Source organism: Hypomesus nipponensis, chromosome 1 (assembly GCF_054491055.1).
Source record: "Hypomesus nipponensis isolate SF chromosome 1, ASM5449105v1, whole genome shotgun sequence".
Classification (NCBI taxonomy): Eukaryota; Metazoa; Chordata; class Actinopteri; order Osmeriformes; family Osmeridae; genus Hypomesus; species Hypomesus nipponensis.
In genome coordinates, this window is record NC_140361.1 from 11,848,619 (window position 1) to 11,870,551 (window position 21,933).

The window sequence follows — 21,933 nt, forward strand, 5'->3', positions numbered from 1 at the left end:
TTTGTTGCAGGCAGCCATACCAGAATGTCTCAGCAGCTACAGCACAGGCGCACAAGGTCAACTTATCTCTTGTGGGTTTCCTCAGTGATAGTGTAGCCTCACATCCGCCCACAGATTACCATCTGGCCTCTCATATTCGCACTGATGCTTATCTATGAGCTGTAAGACCCCACCCCCAACCCCCAACTCCACCCCACCAACACCCTGCTGTCCCTGTCAATCTGGCCCCTCTGCCCATGCCCTCATCCTGCAGAATCCAAGGCGGCAGCGCCCTTCTTCGTCCCCAACCTGTCACAGAAAACAAAGCTCTAATTTCACAGCCTGGGGGGTTGAACACACGTTGGTGTGAGGTATCTGGGCTGGGGGAGTTGTATTGTCTCTCATTACAAACTTTCTTCTGATTCTAAACTTTTCATTTGAGTCATAGAGGAGGAATTGGCATGCATAGTTGGCATGTATAATGTGTATAATAATAGAAGAAATGCAGATAAAAGTATAAGATAAAAGATAATGAGATCAAATATTTATTAACCCTATTTAAAATAATGACAAAAATTAAAAGATGAGGAGTAAGCACAGTGTGATTCTGTTGAAAACTCTTGCCTGAAGTTACACAGCCTTTCAAAAGGCTTGTAAGAGTGTCACATGAGTGAAAATAACATCAAAGTTACAGGAAATTGGAGTTTGCTATTTTTGGGTCATCATCACGTACTATGGGCAGGTAACTCAGAACTCAGTGGCTCTCAGATCTCTTGTGTTTCGTGCCTCTCTCTCTCTCTCTCTCTCTCTCTCTCTCTCTCTCTCTCTCTCTCTCTCTCACTCTCTCTCTCTCTCTCTCTCTCTCTCTCTCTCTCTCTCTCTCTCTCTCTCTCTCTCTCTCTCTTTCTTTCTCTCTGAAAGTGTTAGGGTTGCACAGAGAGGACAGGAAATCTGGCCGATGGGGTTATGTCTCTGATAAGAGAGAGTGATTTTCAGCTGTGTGAATAATTAAAAGCATTTGTGCAGATAGCGATCTGAATCTGCTCGGCTCTGATGCTGCTGGACGGATACAGGGGCTAGGGGATGCGTGTGGAGCTGGGGAGCAGCTGAGGTGGCATTACTCCATCCATGCCCCAGCCTGCCTAAAGCAGGAGGCCTACCACACTCAAGGTCAGGAGATGATTGACGGATGAGAGTGAGTGTCTCCCAGAGATATGGAACACACCAAAATGTTTGGTTGTGCACCATTTACGGTTAGGTTTTACATGTACTGTACATTGCCTTTATATATTTCACAGGTCACAGGAGGCCGTTTAAGTGCTTATACTGTGCAGGTGTACAGCATGCCTATTCTAGCCATCTGTTATACACACTATATTCTACATTTATACATACATACCATGTAAACATTCCTTACAGATTTTTCTAACTATATGAAATTACCAATGTTGTTATAAATTCAAGTAGCAAGTTTAATCTATTGTTGTCAACAAAGGCTTTATAACTCTCTTCTGGTTTAGGGTGTCTGTGATGACGTTTCACAAGGAAATGAAATGTGTCCTTACCCTGTTACTTTGAAATAATGACAAAATACATTCTCTCATTAAGTATCTGAAGGTTAATGTGAGCTATAGCTTGAGTGAGAATTGCTCTTACCCTCTCCTAGGTCCTTTGGGATTGCTGCTGAACGCAAACACTGGTACTCCTGCCATTTAGCTGATATAAGTGACTTATGAACTCTGCACAAACTATGTGACAAAGTACTTAGAATAGCAATAGCCTTTTTTTTGCTTGTGGCCCAAGTGCACCTAATTTAACACAGTGTGTAGATGAGAACGTCAGAACAACGGTAAGGCCCTTTTGACCACAGGTTATATACTACTCAAGACAGTCTGACTAGACTGATGTAAAACAGTCTTCCTTTGTAGAATAATGTCCTTACTTAGACTTAGAAACGTATATGTTCAGCATCACAGTAATCACTGTGTACAACGTGTATATCTGGGAGAGTGTCTAGCACTATCTCTGCCATTCATGAAGGTGCTATAGCCTCTGCAGCGGCGAGAAGTCTGTATTCAGGTCAGATCACAGTTGGAAAGATTCCCTGATTATCTTCTTATTTATCCAAGTCATTCTTCCTGCTGTGGTGTGGAGTCCCCGGAAGATGTGCCTGAGAAGAGTGTAAGCTAATGAGGTAAGAGCTGGGTTGTTGATCGCTAACAGGGTTCAGTCAGTGCAAACCACTACAGGCCGACTGTCCCCCCTCATTCAATTGATTTGCTCAGTTGGCATCATACTTACATGCCGCTCTGTAATTTGAAGCTGGTGTCAATGTAAGGCCTCTTTTGCTAAACGTTGTGTTTATGTTTAAATCTTAACGCCTGGGGTCTTCAATTTGGGACCAAGATAGAAAAATAAGCAGCTGCAGAAAAGGTGAAGTTGACAGGAAAATAGGATGTGTAGACAACTCAGTCTCTGGAGAAAGAATTGTTTAAGGCTCGCACAGTAGACTTTCAAGGTTACCATCCTGGGCCGTCTTCATAGACAGTGACTCTGTTAAACTGACTCTGTTATTTATAAGGCAATCCTTGGTCTGCTCCCTAGCTACCTGTGTGTTTGCATCAACCAGAGAAGTGTCGGACAATATTCTTTGCGATCTCTGGACTTTTTTATGCTCACTGTTCCAAATGCCAGAACGGAAATGAAATTTTGGGTACTCTGCCCCCTCATCATGGAATATGTTGCAGAATGTTTTAAAGCTCAGGGAACTAATATCACCGACTACTTTTAAATCTCGAATGTAAGAAATAGAGGCCTAATATGTAAATGTTTCTTAAATTAACTCTACGTCATTGTTTCTTAGCTTTTAGCTTTTAGTTTCTTTTAACTTGTCTTGTTCTGTGTTTTTCTGTCTGTAACTCTGTGTTTTTTATGCTGCTACCTGTCTTGGCCAGGTCTTCCTTGAAAAAGAGATTTTAATCTCAATGGGACTTCTTGGTTAAATAAAGGTTAAATAAAAATAAAAAAATCTAAACCCTGACTATATAAAAGATGGACAAAGTGTTCGTCAAAAGCTATATTATTTTCCAAGATCAAGAATTGATTTGGCATTAATAATCAGAACATAATAGTTAAAGGGGTCACTGACTGCAAAACCAAGTTTACCTTGTCATAGTTGAATAACGACAGTTCGGTGGGTAAAATGGACACAGTGAATTTCAAGTCCCATTGACACCTCTTTCCTATAAAATCTCACAATTAAAATGGAAGTTTTCCAAAAAGCCAATGTCAGTTAGGTGGCTCCACCTTTTTTGGGACCTTTGTCACGCCCCAAAATTTAGAAGTGAGGTAAAGTTTGTTTCATATTCGACATTCAACATTCCTCTCACATTCGGAAACAGTAGTTTGCAGTGGCGTTAGGGATTGTGTATAAATACATACAATTCTGAAAAATGATTACTTTTATAATATTTTTATGAATATAAAACCTCAAACAGACACCATTTTATTCTAACAATGTCTGGTATACTTCCACAGCCTTTACGTTTTCAATTACATTTCATACAAAATGATAGAAAATTCCTAATCTCAAAAGATTTACAACGAGTGAAGCTGCAGAGCAGCATGGCCAACAGCATCACTGAAACATCGAAGGTGGAGAAATAAATCCTGTAGCATCCTGAGAAGTGAAATCCTTGCTAATCTTAATAACTTTTTCAGACTTGTACTGAAAAATCTCAAATATACATCAGATTGTTCTAATAAAGTCAGGCCTACTTCAACATCCTTTACATTTTTTATTACGTTTTTTTTTTTTATGATGTAAAATCATAGCCTGGCTGTCAGCCCAACTTATTGGGCTATATAGTTGGGTCTCGAGTAGCTCGTTTGCGGAAAAACTATATCTGAACAGGAGCTGTTCGGACCAATCAAATTGTCAGGGCGGGCTGTATACGATGATGGACAGATGATCAACAGTAATGTAATCAACAACATCACCAAAGAGCGCTTGACTTGAATTCGTTTTCAACAAACAACATATTGCGTTGCTCTGATTGGTTATAGGTCTATCCAATTGAGCAAAGAAGCACGAGTTCGGTTGAAACACGCCCCATAGTCACAGCCCAACGGAGAGTTATCAGACTCATATTCTGACTAGAATTATGAGTACGACAACGTCAAGCGAATAAAATCACTAATCTCTGAAAATAGCATGAAATCCTCGCTAATCTTAATAACTTTCAGTATTGTACTGAAAAATCTCAAATATCACCAGATTATTCTAATACAGTCTGGCCAATTTCCACCTCCTTTACATTTTCAATTAAGTTTCAAACTAAATGATATCAAATTGCTAAACTCTGAAAAAGCATGAAATCCTCGATAAACGTAATAACTTTTTCAAAATTGTGAGAACAAACCTAAAATATACACCACATTATTCTAATAATGGGTTGCCTAATTCCACACCCTATACTGAGCTGTCGGCATCTGCCTGTCGTGGGTCGGTCAACACTGGACCTGGTTGCCAGTGGACATCAATCTGTGACAGTCTGCCAAAGCTGGATCTAGTCGCCAACCGGAAACCAGTCTCCATGACGGACAACAGCGAGTTCCCAGTCCCTTTCCTCACCCACCGGCCTGTGATGCTGCATCGATCACAGTCCCCAGCCCTGTGGCTACCTCTGCTTTTACTGACATTTACTAACTGACCCGAGTTGAACACTGGATTTTGGAGTTTCAACACCCTCTGTTTGACTATGTTAAGCTTGTGTTCTGCTCATCTCTTTCACCAACCGTCTCTGGAGGAGGGGATCTCTCGCTGAACTGCTCCTCCCAAGGTTTCTTCCATTTTTGTCCTTCAGTGAGTATTTCTAGGACTTTTTCCTTGTCTATCTTGAGGGTTTAGGTTGGCTGAGGGGCGGTTCTATGGGCGCATGTGAAGCTCTGCGACATTGTTTGTAAAAAGGGCTATACATTTGGATTTGATTTTGAAATAATTTTTTGACACCATTTTGAAAAAGTTATTAAGATTAGCGAGGATTTCATGCTATCTTCAGAGATGAGCGATTTTCTACATATAAATAAAACGTAATTGAAAAAGTAAAGGTTGTGGAAGTTGGCAACCCATTATTAGCATAATCTGGTGTATATTTGAGATTTTTTGACTCAATTTTGAAAAAGTTATTATTAAGATTTGCAAAGATTAAACTATTTTCAGAGATTTGTGATTTTCTATCATTTTGTTAGAAATGTAATTGAAAATGTAAAGGTGTGGAAGTAGGACAGACTATATTACAATTCCTCCTCTATTAGCATCTGGAGATTTTTCAGTACAATTCTGAAAAAGTTATTAAAATTAGTGAGGATTTCACTTAGATTTTCTTTGCACATTTTTATTTCAAATCTCCACCTTCGATGTTTCAGTGAGTGCTGTTGGCCATGTTGTGTCTTTGCTCCGCAGCTTCACTAGTTGTAAACCAACCAATCAGCACACAGCTTATCTAAATATTCATGAGCATACCATAAAAGGGAGAAAACCTCTTGTTTTATTCCAGGGCTATTTCACAGGGTGCATTAGGCACATAGAACAGCACCAGGCCTTTTTCATCCCAACCAATGTTACATAGCTTATTTTGAGATATTAAGGAACAGTGTGAAATACCCTATGAAATCAGTAAATGACGCCTTTAAACCAACAGAAAAACAATCTTGCCATAGAATCTATGATTTCATTGTACACAAGTACTGATAATAGAAATAATGATTAGAACATGCAAAGTAAATATTGTTGATATAAGGCACTGTTAAAACACTCAACAAACACAGACACACACAATCCATTGAGTGCTACCTGTGTGCTTGGCTCCAGTGATTCCAAATGAACAGATCAGATGTAATTGATGAGGAGTTGCTGCCTCAGGTTAATTGCAGTAACCTCTAGACTACCTTCCTTTGCCCTTTACCTTCTTGTATCCCTCCAATCAGATCATATGTGAAGTAGACTGAGAGGAGGCATATGTCACTTCACGGTGCAGCAGTCCAGCATCTAGACCATGCCACAGTGTCCAGGAAATGTACCACTACATCACTCTGCACGCAACCAACCCATTAACTTCACTAGAGGTAGAACTTATTTAATCTCTTAGGCCAAAGTATCTGTGAAATGGACAGGTATCCAATTAACATAGTTCAGAGATTTATCTTTATGCAAGGCCTTGTCTGCTAAATACAACCATCCTAAGAACAAAGTGTTCAGGGAATTAAAAATAATGGACACAAATGTGATTTTAATAATAATAATAATTAGATTTTAATCATTGGCTGTGATAGCTGAAGGGAAGCCATCTGCAGAATATAGTACACCACTACAGCAATTTATGAGCTGGAACATTCTTAAAATAGTGAGAAATCGACGGGGCAGTCAAAGATATTCCAGGTTGATTCAGTGCCATGTAGCCTTTGTATCACCTGGGGTGTGTATGTGTGATGAGACTTAAATATATCTGTCCATATCTTAGGACTCCTACAAACATTTAACATGTCAATATGTCATAGCCAAGGAGGACCCCTACCAACAGGTGATATGCCATTATTATATAATTAATCTAGCTTCTAGTTATTTGTAGTTACAGTTATATAAATTAAGAATACCAGTACTTACTTTCCAATGCAGGCCTAGGTAGTAAAGCGAATCAGATGTATTCTTATTTTAGGATTGTCTGCTTTCATGCAGAAGTATATTTTTTGCTCACTTTCTCTCTTTGCCACTAGGTGGTGTCACAAATCACTATCAACTAATGGTGTTCTGCATCCGGTAGACCAGACAACAGTCAATAGTGGACAATGATTTATGTCAGATGGTGTCTGTCTTATGTTGTTCAACGAGAATAACTGCAAAATCTGTACAAACTTATGGTCCTCAGGTATCATTCAATTCAATTGTCAACCGTCTCAAAATTATAGGAAAATAAATAATTAATCTTTACTATGTGAACTAATACAACCAAGCCATAACTAACCCTGCCCAAGTATCATAGCCAACATACATAATTTATAGTATAATTCATTGAAGTCCTGGTCTGAAGCTGTATATGAAACAATCTTTGAATTTACTTTTCAGAGACAGTCTGTCACCTTCTAAAAGATGAGGGACTTGGAGTCCTGGCGATTTGAAAATGGAAAGCTTTTGCTGTCTTCTCCTGTTTCTGATGTCCCTTGTGGACAACACTACAGTTAAGTTAAAAGTTTGAGGTAAAATCTATAACTGACCACAGGTCAGAATGTCTCTAAACCAACCAAGATAAATATTTAAAAGGGGAAAAATACAAACTCCAATTCATACAAATGGCAGAGGTTGAAATAGATCTTCAAATCAATTGCACGTACATGTTTTGAACCTGGAAAACAGAAAATAGTTTTACATAAATAATCAATTATTGAAACGGCATCTGCAGAGACGTTCTCATTTCCTTGGGTTATTGATGGTTAGTGGCATGTCTTTAAATAGCATGTCATTTTACTCTGAGATGCACTATATGACATGTGAGGGAGAAATGGCCTTTGAGGTTACACAGTGAAGTGGAGATTTTCAAGCTAACATTATTGTCCCTTCATTTGAAAACCTTTCATAGCAGAACTGTGAGATGATTTCATCAAACTGAATGCAATACCAAAACATATTTGCAATTATTCAAGTGAAGGGAAGACAAATTTTAACCATTTGCTGCCATACAGACCTTGAGCTGCTGCAGCTGAGATTGTATTACTTATGACGTCTACCAGGCAGCAGCAGAGGTCAAAGGCCCTACCTGTACCTACATCACTCCAGATAAGTGTTACGTATTTCTACTCCACATAAAAAATACAGCACTAAAAAACACTTAAAACTACTGCCTGTGCAACGATAGCCATTCCTTGAGTTCCTCAGTTACAATGCTTGTGAAAACCCAACCAAGCTCTCCTCCTACCCCTGTAATCCAGCCCACCTCTCTCTTTCATCTCCACTCTTTGTCACAGAAGCACTGGAATTCCAAATGGGTTTGAATGTGTTTCCGTCCGCTTTTCTCTCAGCAGCATATTAACAATCGCATCGCGCAGCAAACGGCATCTCAGAGGGTTGGGCCTGACCTTCATTCCTCTGCGGAGGGCACGCAAGTAAATCCATTTCTCCGGCGATGCGGTTCACTGAATAACAAATCACCAGGGCAGACAAGGCTTTCCCTGCCCGTAAAAAGAAGCCGATTGTTGGAGACTCTACCCTCACAGGAGGCTGTGCCAGTAACACTCTGGTTTATTACAGAGAGAGACGGGAGAGACACGGGAGACATGCTGCCTGAGGGGACTAAACAGACACACACACACAAACACACACATTTAAACACACATATACACTTTTGCACTCAATTATGCTTCATCTCCCTCATATGCTTTAGGGTTAAATATGGATATTACCTTGTAATATAAACACATGAGAAACAAATACCAACCGAGAAACAAATTCCGAGTAAAGGGACACATTTCTGTCACAATTCAACACATCATGACTTTGATAGTTCCTCAATATCATCAGGGAAAATGTATAACACCATTTGTCCATAATATCAGTGTGCTGAAATATATTTTCTCAACCTTATTTCCTCTGCCCTTGCGCTCTAACCAAATAACTTTTATGGAAAATCAGCCTCCTGTCAGCACCTGTCAAGATGGTTCATATTTTATAAAGCACCTTATCTTGTTTCACGTCCGAGATAATGCTATTTACACCCTGCAAACAAAATGGCTCCTGCTTTGCCAACACTGATAACGACCGTTCTAGTCATGGAACATGGTGACAGAAACCTTATTACAAGACTGTGATTTACCGTATTTATGACCTGGAAAAAAGTGTAGTTTAAAGTGTAGTGCCATGTTGTCTATTACATTTACCCTACCCTGTGCAAGATTTTCTTCTGCCAGTGCATCCTTATCTTTCAGATTTCTGAGTGGCAATGAGTGAACAGAGGGGGCTAAAGGCAAGAAGATTATGGGAAAATCTTGGACTAACATTTTAGAAAGAGGATATGGCTAACACAGGAGTATATATGATATACATGTCTGTACTTGTTTGGTTGATGTCTTACCCAACAGTCTTGAATTGAGCCTAACTTGGATGCCTCATACCTTCATCTGAATGCATGTGTCTGGCCCCAGACATCTAAGCTATCATATTTGGTTGATCATCAAGGTGCCACCTAAAAGCATGTATTTTCAGTGAATACAATAAATCTACAGTTTAGGAAACAAAATATATAATGGAACAGTAGGGGAGTATAGATTGTTGATGACTAAGCACACATGGGATACCAGGGTGCTAAGAGCCTTTTAGAGTAGATGTGGGACCTACTCTCTTATTTTCTTTTCCTCTGAGTCTCTTTCTCCTCCTTTCTCACGCACACAGTTCCACACAGTGCAATCAGAAAAACATGCCCCGAACACACACCGTGTAACAAACTCATACCAAACAGACCCCACTCCCATGTATAAGGACAGATACATAAACACACGGTTGACTTCAGGTGGTTCATGCTTCAGATCATTAAATAAGTGGAGAGGGACAAGGTTCTAAGGTGACATGAAGCAGGGAGAAGGACTTATAGGTCCCACTTCTGTTGGTGCAAAGCTAGTTCCACCATAAGCAGTCAGTCACTCGGCCAAGTCAACAGTGTGTGAAATTAAGAGGGAAATAGAAGTGGACAGACATTAAGCCTCTCTCTAGCTCCCTCTCACCATCTCACAGACCAGCTAGAAAGCTAATGCAGCACCCACAGCCCAAGTGACTCATATCACACAGACACACATCTGGAGTTCCTGCCATGGACTGCTGAACTGTGAGTAAAAGACACAGAGAAGTTGATAGGACGACCCATAAATAAAGAGACTAAAGACGAGCAGTGATAGCAATATTAGTTGTTGACCACAGATATCTGCTTGATGCAAACCAGCTCAGGTCAAGGATTCCACTTACAAGTTCGCCAAATCAGAGGATATTGTTGTAAAAAAGAGAAAGAGAAGCTGAAACATCGGATTCCTCATTGGGGCGTGTTATGGTAATACTAGGGATGTTTGTGAAGAGGAAACAAATCCCTCTTACAGGACCCTCATTTTGTCAATGCTGGGAGGAGCCACATTTACATACCAAATGTCTGGGCGCGAATGAGACTATTATTAAAGAAATACTGAACAGTATTCTCAATATAAAAAGGCAGTTGCCTTGGTGATATGTAAAATAGTCTCGTTTACGAATTGGATTGTGAGAGTGACGGGTAAAATGTGCAGTAAGAAAGCGTAACTTGTAAAAACATTCAATCAGTGAAATATAAAAATTTTGGTTTCGTAAATACTCATGTTGATGACATTTTGATGAAAGGATTACATTTTTGGTTTGTATGAAGGTTCCCAAATCTAATTTCCAACTATCCAACAGATGTCCCACACACTTTTTATGTGTGCTGAATGTATGTGTCTAAGCGAATGAAAATGATAAATGAAATAGACATCTGTGTTTGAACAGCTTCAGTTTTGACATGTCACAACTGCTTTCATGGCAAATAAATAGACGACCATCTGCAGTGAGGGAAGTGTCAAGTAACAGTGAGAATGTATAGCTCTAATATGACATAATCTGAACATTTGGGGTATGACATTGTTGAGTTGGGAGTTACATTTTCCTTGCTCTTACACAGCAAGATAATTTCACCTCCTCAGTCATAAATACCTTTTGACAGAAGTATCTGTTAGACAAACTTCTGACCCAATAGTGGTTGACTGAAGATGGAACACCATAGGCAAACCACCAGATGAAAGGAAGCCCATGTTTACTGAAAGTGTTGTGATGGAAGGATATTGACGGAGAAGAAAAAAAAACCCCAATGGTATTGAATTGACCTGTGGCGAACTGTATAATGTTACAAAACCAGATCAATGTCCTCACACACTTTCTTCCCTTTGCTTCTCTCACTCTCTCAGGGGGATTCTAAATGCTCAAAGTTTTCTGAGAGCCGATGTGAGAGTTAGAGCAATGGAGAATGTTGACAGATGTCTCATCAGATGTCTTCTGAAGCACGGCACGGTTTAGGATAAGTACATTTGATCTGTTGGCATGGAGGACTAAGAACACAGACTCAGGATGTATATTGATCATTTTGACTTTGAATGCACAGAGAAGGAAAGTAAGAATTTAATCCTATGTGGCAATTTCAACTTATATTTTAGGATAACTTTTAACTCTTGAACAGAAAACGACTACCTAATGAACCTAGCTTCAAAATGTTGTCTTTGTTTGGTTGTATCAACTCTCAGATACGCACAAACATCATCATGTCCAATAAATTCAAGCTATATGGTATTTAATACAACAGTACAAACATGTTTAATAAATTAAAAAAATACAAGCATAGTGTACAATGTTAAAACCTTGCGATTATTGGGCTTGAGGTATGTTCACTGCATTAATTGAACAATACATTTTAAGTCATGTCTTTCTCTCAGACCATGCCTGTACCCGAGAATGGAAAGATTTGACCTGAAAGACTTTGAAAATTGATATGTCCACAAGTAATTTTCCTCAAAACTGTCTTCAATTATTCAGTGAATTGCATAGAATTCTTCAAGTGGTATGTCATACATCAACATCCCAGGCCATTGGGTTCTGGGGCCCATGGGTGAAAGGATTTGGTCAATCATGAAAAAACTATATTGATTCTATTTTCTTTATTAGGACATCTGAGAGGCAAGAGTAAGATACCCCCCTTAGGTAAGATTGGATGTAAATTTGAACTTTGCAAGCAGCACACCATCCCACCATCCTTTCTCATTTTCCTGATTTGACGTTTGAGGAGCTTGGGAGTGATGACTCTCTAAAACTAACACTTCAATATTGAATATTGAGGAGATTGAGTTTGAGTAGGCAACTATGTAAGGAGCTGTTGAAATGAGACATTACTGTAATCTAGTCGTTATTAACAACTGCCTCATCTCTCCCTTTAGTTTACTTATATATTTTGAGTGTCAAATAATGCCAAATAGCCTATTGGAGTTAGAGAACTATAAAGAGGTTTAATGCCTTGGAATGACTTAGGGTTTTCTACTGCAAGACAAGAAGAGATTGAATAAATATCAGTTGAATGGAGGATTTGCAGCGTCTCCATCAACTGCTGCTGTGAAGCTCTGTTCTAAATGCAACAGAGCGTTATGCCCCAATATGCTTCTTCACACCACAACAAAGCTGTTTTGAGGTACAAGCCAACACATGGATCCAATCAACTGCAACTGTACACTGTCAAAATTAAATGTTTGACTGTTGAAATACTATGCATGAATGACGCTACATTGTTGCGTTCAGTATTTGACCAATAATCATTTGTCATTGATGGTAGCCAGATGCTTGTCACAGAACATTTGTAGTGTCTGTTGAGTTTTGTCAATAACCCCACAATTGCTGTGATATCCATTGACATTGACAATGTAACTGCGTTTGAAAACAGAGTTCCATGTATTTGGACACAGATTCAAATTGTCAAAAACAGACATGAAGCAAATACCACTATTGCCCCCTACAAAGCCTGTTGAAGCTAATCTAGGGTCCCATACGTCGTTATTTTCATCTACTTAAGCTACATCAGTCTGACTGTACTCTAGAGATTGGATCCTCACTCACATGTTTCACAGTACCCCATAGAAACATGCACGCAACTCATGCACACATTCTCTCTTTCTATTCTGTATCACACGCACTAATACACACACACACACACATGCACACTCACATACGCACACACACTGTTTCTCTCACACGCACATAGCCTATGGAGAGGAAGCTATCTGTGGGCCCAGTCATGCTCTACACAGGCAGAGGTGTCTGGTAGCAGCAGGACTTTATCCCCGGCCATGAGAGCTTATTCCTCTTCCAGGAAAAAGCCTCGCCAGGACCGGCTGATAACAGAGCACAGCAATGACTGGATCACACTGCACACAGACTGTTCCAAAGATGAAAAGACGGCAGAGAAATAGATATCAGGAGCAGAAAGAGCTCTCTGCTCTTTCCTGTGGTAATGACACATCCTTTTATGTTTCATTAGATATGAAAGGGTGAACAGGACCAAAAAGAAGACACCTCTGAGAGGCCAAATCACATATTTCTCTAATGTCTGCATTATTTGCTGTGATGTCCAGTTAGAAAATAAAAATGTTCAAATGTACATGGTGATAACTGGAGGGAACTGTATGATTTATGGGATATGTTGCAAGAGGAAAATAACTTTGAGTATTGAAGTATATTTCATTAAGGTGATTTTATTTATCTAATAACCCAGTCTCATGCCAAAACAGCTTTCTGTCAACCGAGGAGATTATATGAAGGGTTTTGAATCCTTTTAAATTCTCGAAGTTGCAGGCTAGGAAATGTGCCAACACCTAGTAAGTGTTGACAGGGTTTTTGCTGGAATCTCCAGACTCTTGATCTATGACTTGTAGGAGTTTCCATATCAACTGGAGGGAGAGGATTTGAAATCATCTCCAACTTCTTTTTGGATGTCACACAATGTAATGTTAACATTTTATCATTCAAATTTGTTAACTGTCAGATGACTTTAAACCAGACATGAGACTTGAGTATGTTTCTCATGAAACACTTTTGTCTTTTTACGTAATCTCACCAGGTCCTAATATGTATGGATGGATGATATTTATTTGATGCCAAAAGAAGACATTAAGAACCAAAACATGTTTAAGAAATGAAATGTATCGACCATTGATAATTGCTTTTTTATTTATGACTAATTTTGCTTTTATTATAGTCCATTACAATAATACCGGTCCTTTTAATAATTTGAGTTAAAAAGTGTTTGCTCAATGTCTTCATTAAACATGGCAATCTGCAAATTCAGCTACAGAGTGGTCAGTGACTTCAGCTTTCCTGCAAGAACTGCTGAAGGGTCTAGGACTAGGTAGATACTTGGCTATAGGCTTGCATCAATAAACACAAGGCATTGTCATTACAGTGAAGAAAGTGTGACTAAAAGTCAAAACAATACAAGTAAAATGAAATAAAGATGTTAAATGATTTTTCTTGATGTTCATTACGTAAAAGAGTTCCCACATTGATTTAGAGGATGGGTCTGTCTGTGTGTGAGAGAAAGAGGTGTGTGTGTGTGTGTGGGGGGGCGGGGGGGTTAGAGTGAAAAAGAGATGTGCTACTAATTTCTTCTGTTGGGCTTCACACATTCAGTGGACAAACAATCTATTCCAATTAAAGAAGGCTGCAATCCTGGTAACCAGAGAGGCGCTGTGCTTCATTGGATCACAGCGTCCTTTCAGAAATGTCCAAAGGGGAGGATGATAAATTGAAGGAAACAACTGCTTAAAAAACACCTGGGGAGCCCTAGCTATAAACATAAGGGGGGGGTCCAGGCGGACTTTAGTCAAAATATTCCACTTCCAACCATCCAACCATTTTGTCTAGCCCCCAGAGATGTACTTGAACATTCATTTGGTGGTGTTATAAACTCATGAAGCTGTAGGGCTTTAAAAGACATTCATTTTGTGAATCAAATTAATTGGGTGAAGTTGAATTAAACTTTTACTGTAAAATGTAAGATTTAATAGGCTTTTCAGATGAATGGACTTATGAGCCGTTTATGAACTTTTAATGCATGATTCTTTAAGGTTGAAAAAGCACAAGCAGTTATGATGTGGTAAACTGCGGTCACATTTTTCCTGAGTGGATGTAAAAAGAGGTTATATTCTTCCATGATGTACTAAGAAACGAAGTACTTTTATGGGAAAGATACTGTATGGGAAAGCCTATGCAGGTTTAAGCTCAGTTTATCTGTCCATGTCCTCTTGTGTTGCTTGTTTGCCAAAGAAACCTTGAAGCCCCACCAATAATGTGGAGTGTAGATCTGTACTGGAAGAGTGTCTGAGGTTTGACATGTGAAGGTCAGTGTGGGAAGGTCATTATCCACAATATCCTTGTTTTGTTGAGGATGACCTGTTTAACCACTGCAGTTTTTTGCAAATGACATCCCTCTAAAAACTGTCTGAAGGGACATTTTTTCCAAAGCAAAAGCAACGTGACCCCAAAGAGAATATGCTAATATCACCTTTAGCATGGCAACATGATGGCAGTGGGGAGAGGATTATCTAACTGCAGATTCCTATCTCTCCCCATCTCCCCCACTCTCACTTTCTACATTAATCTTTGCCTCTCTTTTCATTTCCCCAACATCTATGACCTGCCCTGACATGCTCCGATCCTTGCTGTTGATACCATTACTCAACACAACCAACAAAACCTGCTCTGACTTTTGGGAGGCATTGACGCAAAGGGTCTATCTGCACAGAAAAGGTGGTTCTGTATGAGAACATAGACCAGACAACCTAGGATTAGAACGAACACTAAACCATCATTTTGGATACTGATGATCACTAAATCTTAATCATTTTGGAAGTGGTATGATCACACTCTTGGATAAAGCAACTTCCTTTTGGATTTAACACTACGCCAAGCTTTAGAATGGTATTCACTCTATTTATGACTTTTTAATGATTGAAACTACCATGGTATGACTCCAAGTGCATGTCATGAAAACAAGAACCATTCCAGCAGATTGTCTTCACAGCTGTTGACATGTTAGGAAGGATTGGGATGATTCTTTACAGCTGTTGATTATGTCTGTGTTATGTGCAGAGTGGCAAGGCAGGAAACTCTGATATTCTTGTGAAAGATCTCTCACAACCAGGTTGATATTTTTCTGGGCAAATTGTTTTTGCAAAAAACATAGAATCTGTGCCTTTGTTTCAGATGGTAAGAATATATGAAATTGTGATCTGCTAAAACACAGGACAAATAATAAAATAAAATTTTATTACTGAATTAATCCTTCACTTTGTAGAAAATCTATTATACTTACAGTATTATAAACAGACACAGTGTACATAGCAGGACTGTAATACTTGCTTGACCCTTCCATCGTTTGAGTAACAATATGCACATATATTACATTTAGTTGGTATGACTGCAACTGAAAATGAAAGAAAATAAAAACAGGGTGGCAAATAAAGATTGTTCAGAGCATCACAACTACAGCTTCACATTATATTTGAAATGTGTGTTGTTCTGTAAGTAAAAGATAAACATTTACTTTTCTATGAGAGTGGTAAACTGCCATATACTGATCACTCAATCTTAATCGTATACAGGTGCCACATTAACCAACACTGTCTGACCTTTAAATGCCCTTACTGCTGATAAGTTGACTTCCTTGTACAGATTTAGCTTAGTACACATACTGGTATTCTGTTTAGCATAGCAGTCACGTACAAAGAAAAAAGGATCTAAAGACACATTGAAAGGAATCACCAAAAAAGGCAAAGTCAGATGTTTGCTCTATCACAACACTGCCATGTTTCAAATAATATAAAAATATATCTAGCTTAATTGTCACTTCATATTTTACATTAAATCAGCATTAGCTCATTTGTATTCAAAACTAAATAGGTGTTAACAGAAATCCCACTGAAACAGTGTTCCGTGCAGATGCAACATAGAACAAGAGGCAAATCAGCTCAGTTCCAATGGAATGTTCGGCCCACCAACTCAAAGAACTTTTTATTGGGTTCATGAAAGAATCTGTAAAGTTTATGGAGGATGGCTGGGGCAACTTGGGGGTGCGCCCGACCCTTTGAGTCATGTAGACAGCGCTCCCGTCCGTGGTCCCTCAGACAGTAGAACCCTTTAGTCTTGTTAAAGTAGAAATTTGATGGGTTTATCTGCGGTTCTAGGTTCAGGAACCTCTCCACCCTCTTAATCTCTGGGAATGGGTCTCTGATCAACTCATCCCCATCAACAACATGGATGCTCTCAAGGGGGAAGTAGCGCAGCCAGTTCTGCATGTGAAGGTAGTACAGACTGCGGTTGAGGGCTTTGTATCCAAGGTTGATCTCACCATCCTTGACCAGCACCGACTCGATGGGGTGGTACTGCTTGTGCTTCTGAAGCCGGTTGTAGAACACCTGGGTGTAGTCCGACAGGACTCGTTCCGTTGGGTCTCGGAGGATGAGAAGCAGCTTGATGTCTGGGTTCATCTGGTGGATCCGTTCCGGGACCTTGGTTGAGGTGAAGTATGCTGGGGTTTTCTCCACCGTTAGCTGGTCCGGCAGGGCAAATGGCATCTGGGTCAGGTACCAGGGCAAGCCCTTCTGGAAGTGGCTCTCCCAGTCAAAGAAGTGCACCTCGTTCTCGGCCGCTGCCACGGCGCTGTGGAGGCTGAGCATTTCAATGAGTGCCCGCGTGCCACCCTTCCTCACCCCGATGATGAGGATCTGGGGAAGCTGCTGGAGGGTGCCGTTAGGGGGGCTTGTGGCCCTTGAGTCGTTGGGGGTCAATTGGGGTGGGCTGGCCAATGGAGGCAGTCCCCTTGCCAGGCTCTTGGCAGGCCTGGAGGAAATGGGAGGGGACTGCATTGCAAACAAGAGCAGCCCAAAGAACAAGGCAGCCATGAGGAAAGTTCTGATCCTGGTGGATTTCAGCCTGGCAAAAGCAGCGAAACGTTATTCCACATTGAAAGAGCAGCAGCTAGGGAACTACGGTCCAGTTAAGATAAATGGTGCTTCTGTGGTCACTACTGCTCTGCTCTGCAAGGAAAATAGAGATTTGATCAGTTCAGAAATGTGGGAATAATAAACTCCTGTGGGAAGTATAATAGTAGTTAACAATGTCTATGGGTGTTCATGAATTGCTATATATTCATCTTAATGGTGTGAAATGACATACTATTAATATTTTTTATTACATATGTACCCATATATTAGCATAAAATAAATGAACAAGCTGCATTCTTGTGCTGCTCTACTATTACAATCATAATGTTCGGATAAGGTCGTTTATTAAACTTTTCTTTATTTAATTATGTAATAACATTATTTTTCCATCTATTTACTCCAGTTACAGTTAGGCTACAGATTGACAGCGCAATTCCAAAACCAATGACAGGTGCTGAAACAGATTCCACAGCAGAAATGTTGCGCTGCTTTTTTAACTGTGACATTGTATTGTCTCAAAAGCCATACTTGCTATTAGTGTTGCTTTCTAAACACCAGTGTGTCAGAAAATGTGTTGGTAATATATTTTGAGCAAATGAATTAATTGCAACATAAAATAGCTTTCCAGATATACCGTGGCGATGCGGTGTGTGAACCAAGGGAGTTGCACCGTGTGAATTTGAGACATAATACCCGTACATTTTCGGTGTTGTACAAACCAAATCTAGAATTGCTTATTGTAAATCTTGTTGGTTCGCATTTCGTGCACGTTTGGAATATTCCTTCATTAAAAAGAGCTGTAGTTATGCAAAACGAATACAAAAATATTTAATTACCTTAAGGTCGTCAAACAAGAATATTTATCTCAATCTTCTTTCTTTAGAAAAAAAAAACGTTTTGTTTAAGTGGGTCCCTGAAAATTGCGCCTGACCCGTTGGTGATAAAACTGTTCCAGGCTCACAACTGCTCGGTTTGGCTTGCGCTCTTCCGAGTCCCGATTTGCCACATTCTCAGTGAGTTCTCGTGAGCTACTGTTAAGAGCTCCAGTGTGTCCAACAGTTTTGGAGTTCCGTCTAACCTACGTAAGTGGTAGGCTACTGCCGCCTACATTACGTACATGGGACAACCACTCCTCTTTGACTCACTGTCGTAATGACTGATACGTCAGAGTATGAACTTTAGAGAACAAGAGGCTGTATCCCAACCACCTTGATGCACACCTGAATGAGCAACAGGATATGGATCACAAAACACTTCAGACTTAGTGACATATGGGCCATTTCATAATGTCTTGCAGTTTTCCCAACACTTAAACCACCTAGGCAGACCAGATGGAGCAGCAGTTTTAGAGGAAAGTAATACATTAATAACACAAAATATATAACCTATATTTGGGGAGCTTACTTTTATTGAATCACAAAACACTGCTGTTTTCAAGCTACTTATTAGAGTTGTTTTAAATATGACAATATATACAATATGTACTCATATAATATACTAAGACCTTGAGGAAAAGCAGCTCGTAACGAGGCAACCTTATTCCTCCCTTATTCTTGTTTTCATAAACATTGGGCTGAATGTGGGAGGTTGTACAGGACATGTTAGTGTTCCATGTAGCCTAGACCAAAAATCACACAATTACAACAAGTAGTCATGTCTGTTGTGTATACAGAGGAATATGTTGGACACAAACAATGGGCAATGCAGAAAAGGTCATTCTACTCCAGGGAAGTTTGGGGCCCCCTGCTGGAGCTGCTGCCCCCGTGACCCAACTCCGGGTAAGCGGTTGACGATGGATGGATGGATGGATGAATGGATGAATGGATGGATGCACTTGACTTAAATGTGAACTAGTAAGACATGTAGATTGTGTTTTCGTTCAGTCACTGGAGTGGTCTGACGTGTGTGTGGTAGTCACTCCAAGCTCAATGAGAAACCACTCTCTGCAAAGTGACTGCGTCACTTGTCACCATACTTTACAGTGTTGTAGGTGTTCGAAATGAGGATATCTGAACATGTTCCATTGGACACAATATTTAGTAATCCTGGTCACCAACTGAATGTATGTTTATAAAATGACTCAACTTCAGGGAGGTGGCAACTTCACACAAGTGGAAGCAGTGTTCTAATTGTGTCAGAGGTTTTAGGGGGTTCCCTGAATGAATGGATGGTGGGGGGGGTGGGGGAGTCGGGTTAACACTCATCGCATGGGATCGCCCAAAAGAGAAATACAGATACATAGTTTTTTTCAATGTTTTTGAAACAGCCAGAATGAATTTTTTTTCCCCATGCAAATCTGTTGCCTGAGGTGTGGATGGTTTAAGTGCTTTTCAATTGAATATGGATGCACAGTATCTAATTTTACCTGTGTGGCAAAAAAATCTGCTGCGTTGGTTTTTAAGCCAGGGCAATTATGCACATTAAAGCATCTTTCCTCACATAGGCCAGAAGCCTGGCTCCTGTACACAAGGTCACCACAAAAGAAATGATCAAACCCACTTCTTAAGACATGCACTTCTTACATGGAGAAGGCAGATTTGCGTTGCTTGCAACAGCATACACAGTTTAAGTGCTGATATCGGACAATGGTTTCTTTGCATCGATTTTCATGTGTAGGTCAGTAATCCGCAGGAAAAAAAAATCTCAGTTTTCCCAAGAACGCCATAGTCAGCAGAGTTTGAGAGCAGGGCAGTATAATCCTATTTCCAGAATGATCAAAATCATCCAGGCCCAAATTATTATAACAATGGCACACTTTCACGGGCTATAAAAATGCCCTCTCTGCCGAACCACTCTTAACTCTGTGACCCATTGAAAAGGACTAACCCTTGAATCGAGCAATACAATCACAGCAAAAAAAAAACTTCTATATAGGGCAAAGGGGTTTGGGATTAGTTGATGGGAAATATTATACAGACATGCTCAAATCTGTTGGTACCTCTCCTCAAAAAAAGGATGCACAATTTCCTCTGAAACAACTAGAAACTGACAAAAGTAATTGGCATCCACCATAGTTTATTCCACATTTTATAGAAATCAGACATTGCTTTTGATTAAGTTTTCCAACATAATATTGTAAATAAAGAAACAAATGAAAATGGCATGGACACAAATAATGGGACAGTCAACCTAATATTCAGTTGCTCTCAGTGAGGATTCAGCACGTGTTAACAGGTAGTTTGGCTCCAGCTGTCTCAGGATTGATGGGTGTATTTTCCAGACTTCAAGTTCCAGCTCTTTCCACCGATGTTCAAAAGGATTCAGATCAGGACCACAAGTCCACTTCAGAACAGTCCAATGTTTTGTTCTTATCCATTCTTGGCTGCTTTTAGCTGTGTGTTTTGGGTCACTATCCTGTTGAAGGACCCATGACCTGCGGCTGAGACAGAGCTTTCTGACACTGGGAAGGACGTTTCGCTCCAAAATGCCTTGAAGGTCTTGAGTTTTAATTGTGCCCTGCACTGATTCAAGGCACCCTTTGCAGGCGCAGAAAAGCAGCCGTTAAACATAAGCAAGCCTCCCCCATGTTGTACTGGAGGTGTGGTGTTCTTTTCTGTCAAAGTTACGTTTTTTTCATCTGAGAACACAGAACTGATGTGACTTTCCAAAAAGGTTTTGACTCATCTATCCAAAGAATTTTCTCCCGAAAGGATTGTGGTTTGTCAATATGCATTTGAGCCAAATCCAAAAGTAAAATAGCAAAAGTAGAGTCCTGCTGGGTCTTCTTCCATAGAGGCCCTTTTCATTCAAAAAGTGACAGATGCTGACACTGATATGCCTTCACCTTGGAGTTCAGTTTGTATCTCTTTGGCAGTTATCCAATGGTTCTTTTCCTACCATTCACACTATCCTCCTGTTCAATCTGAGATCGATTTTCCTTTTGCGGCTGCGCCCTGGGAGGTTAGTTACAGTTCCATGGACCTTGAACTTAACATTTGTAACTGTTGTCACAGGAACATCAAGCTGCTTGGAGATTGGTCTTGTAGCTTTCACTTTTACCATGCTTGTCTATTCTTATCCTTCTGATCTCAGACCATGCTTTCTTTTGCTTTTTCTGGTCCATGGTCAGTGTGGCGCACAGTCACACAATTTGAGCGGGTCTGTATATTATACACAGTCTTTGAATTGTGTTGCCAGTTACTACTTTAAGTAAGAGACCACCTTTCATTGGTGTTTTTCTTTTGTACTCAAACTTAAAAAACTTGGGAAAAGTGCTGTGTGTTTACTATGATTACAAAATGTAACAACCTCAATGTATTTTCCCCTCAAATCCCGTGATATCTATATACTGCTAAAAACTAGCCAGAGGCTGAAAACAATCAATTATTAATCAAAATGTCACATTCATCCATTCCCTAGCAATATCAATCGGAC

At 39.9% G+C, this 21,933-nt stretch overlaps 1 protein-coding gene across 1 annotated transcript; it reads right to left on the reverse strand.

The window, feature by feature from the left end:
* Positions 1-15,862: 15,862 nt before the first annotated feature.
* On the reverse strand, positions 15,863-18,577 carry hs3st1 (heparan sulfate (glucosamine) 3-O-sulfotransferase 1). Its single transcript, XM_084699099.1, has 2 exons — positions 18,396-18,577; positions 15,863-17,652 (listed from the first exon to the last, which is right to left on the reverse strand). The coding sequence occupies exon 2, from the start codon at positions 17,515-17,517 to the stop codon at positions 16,585-16,587; it is 933 nt and encodes a 310-aa protein (XP_084555225.1). The 5' UTR covers positions 17,518-17,652; positions 18,396-18,577; the 3' UTR covers positions 15,863-16,584.
* Between the last annotated feature and the right edge of the window lie 3,356 nt (positions 18,578-21,933).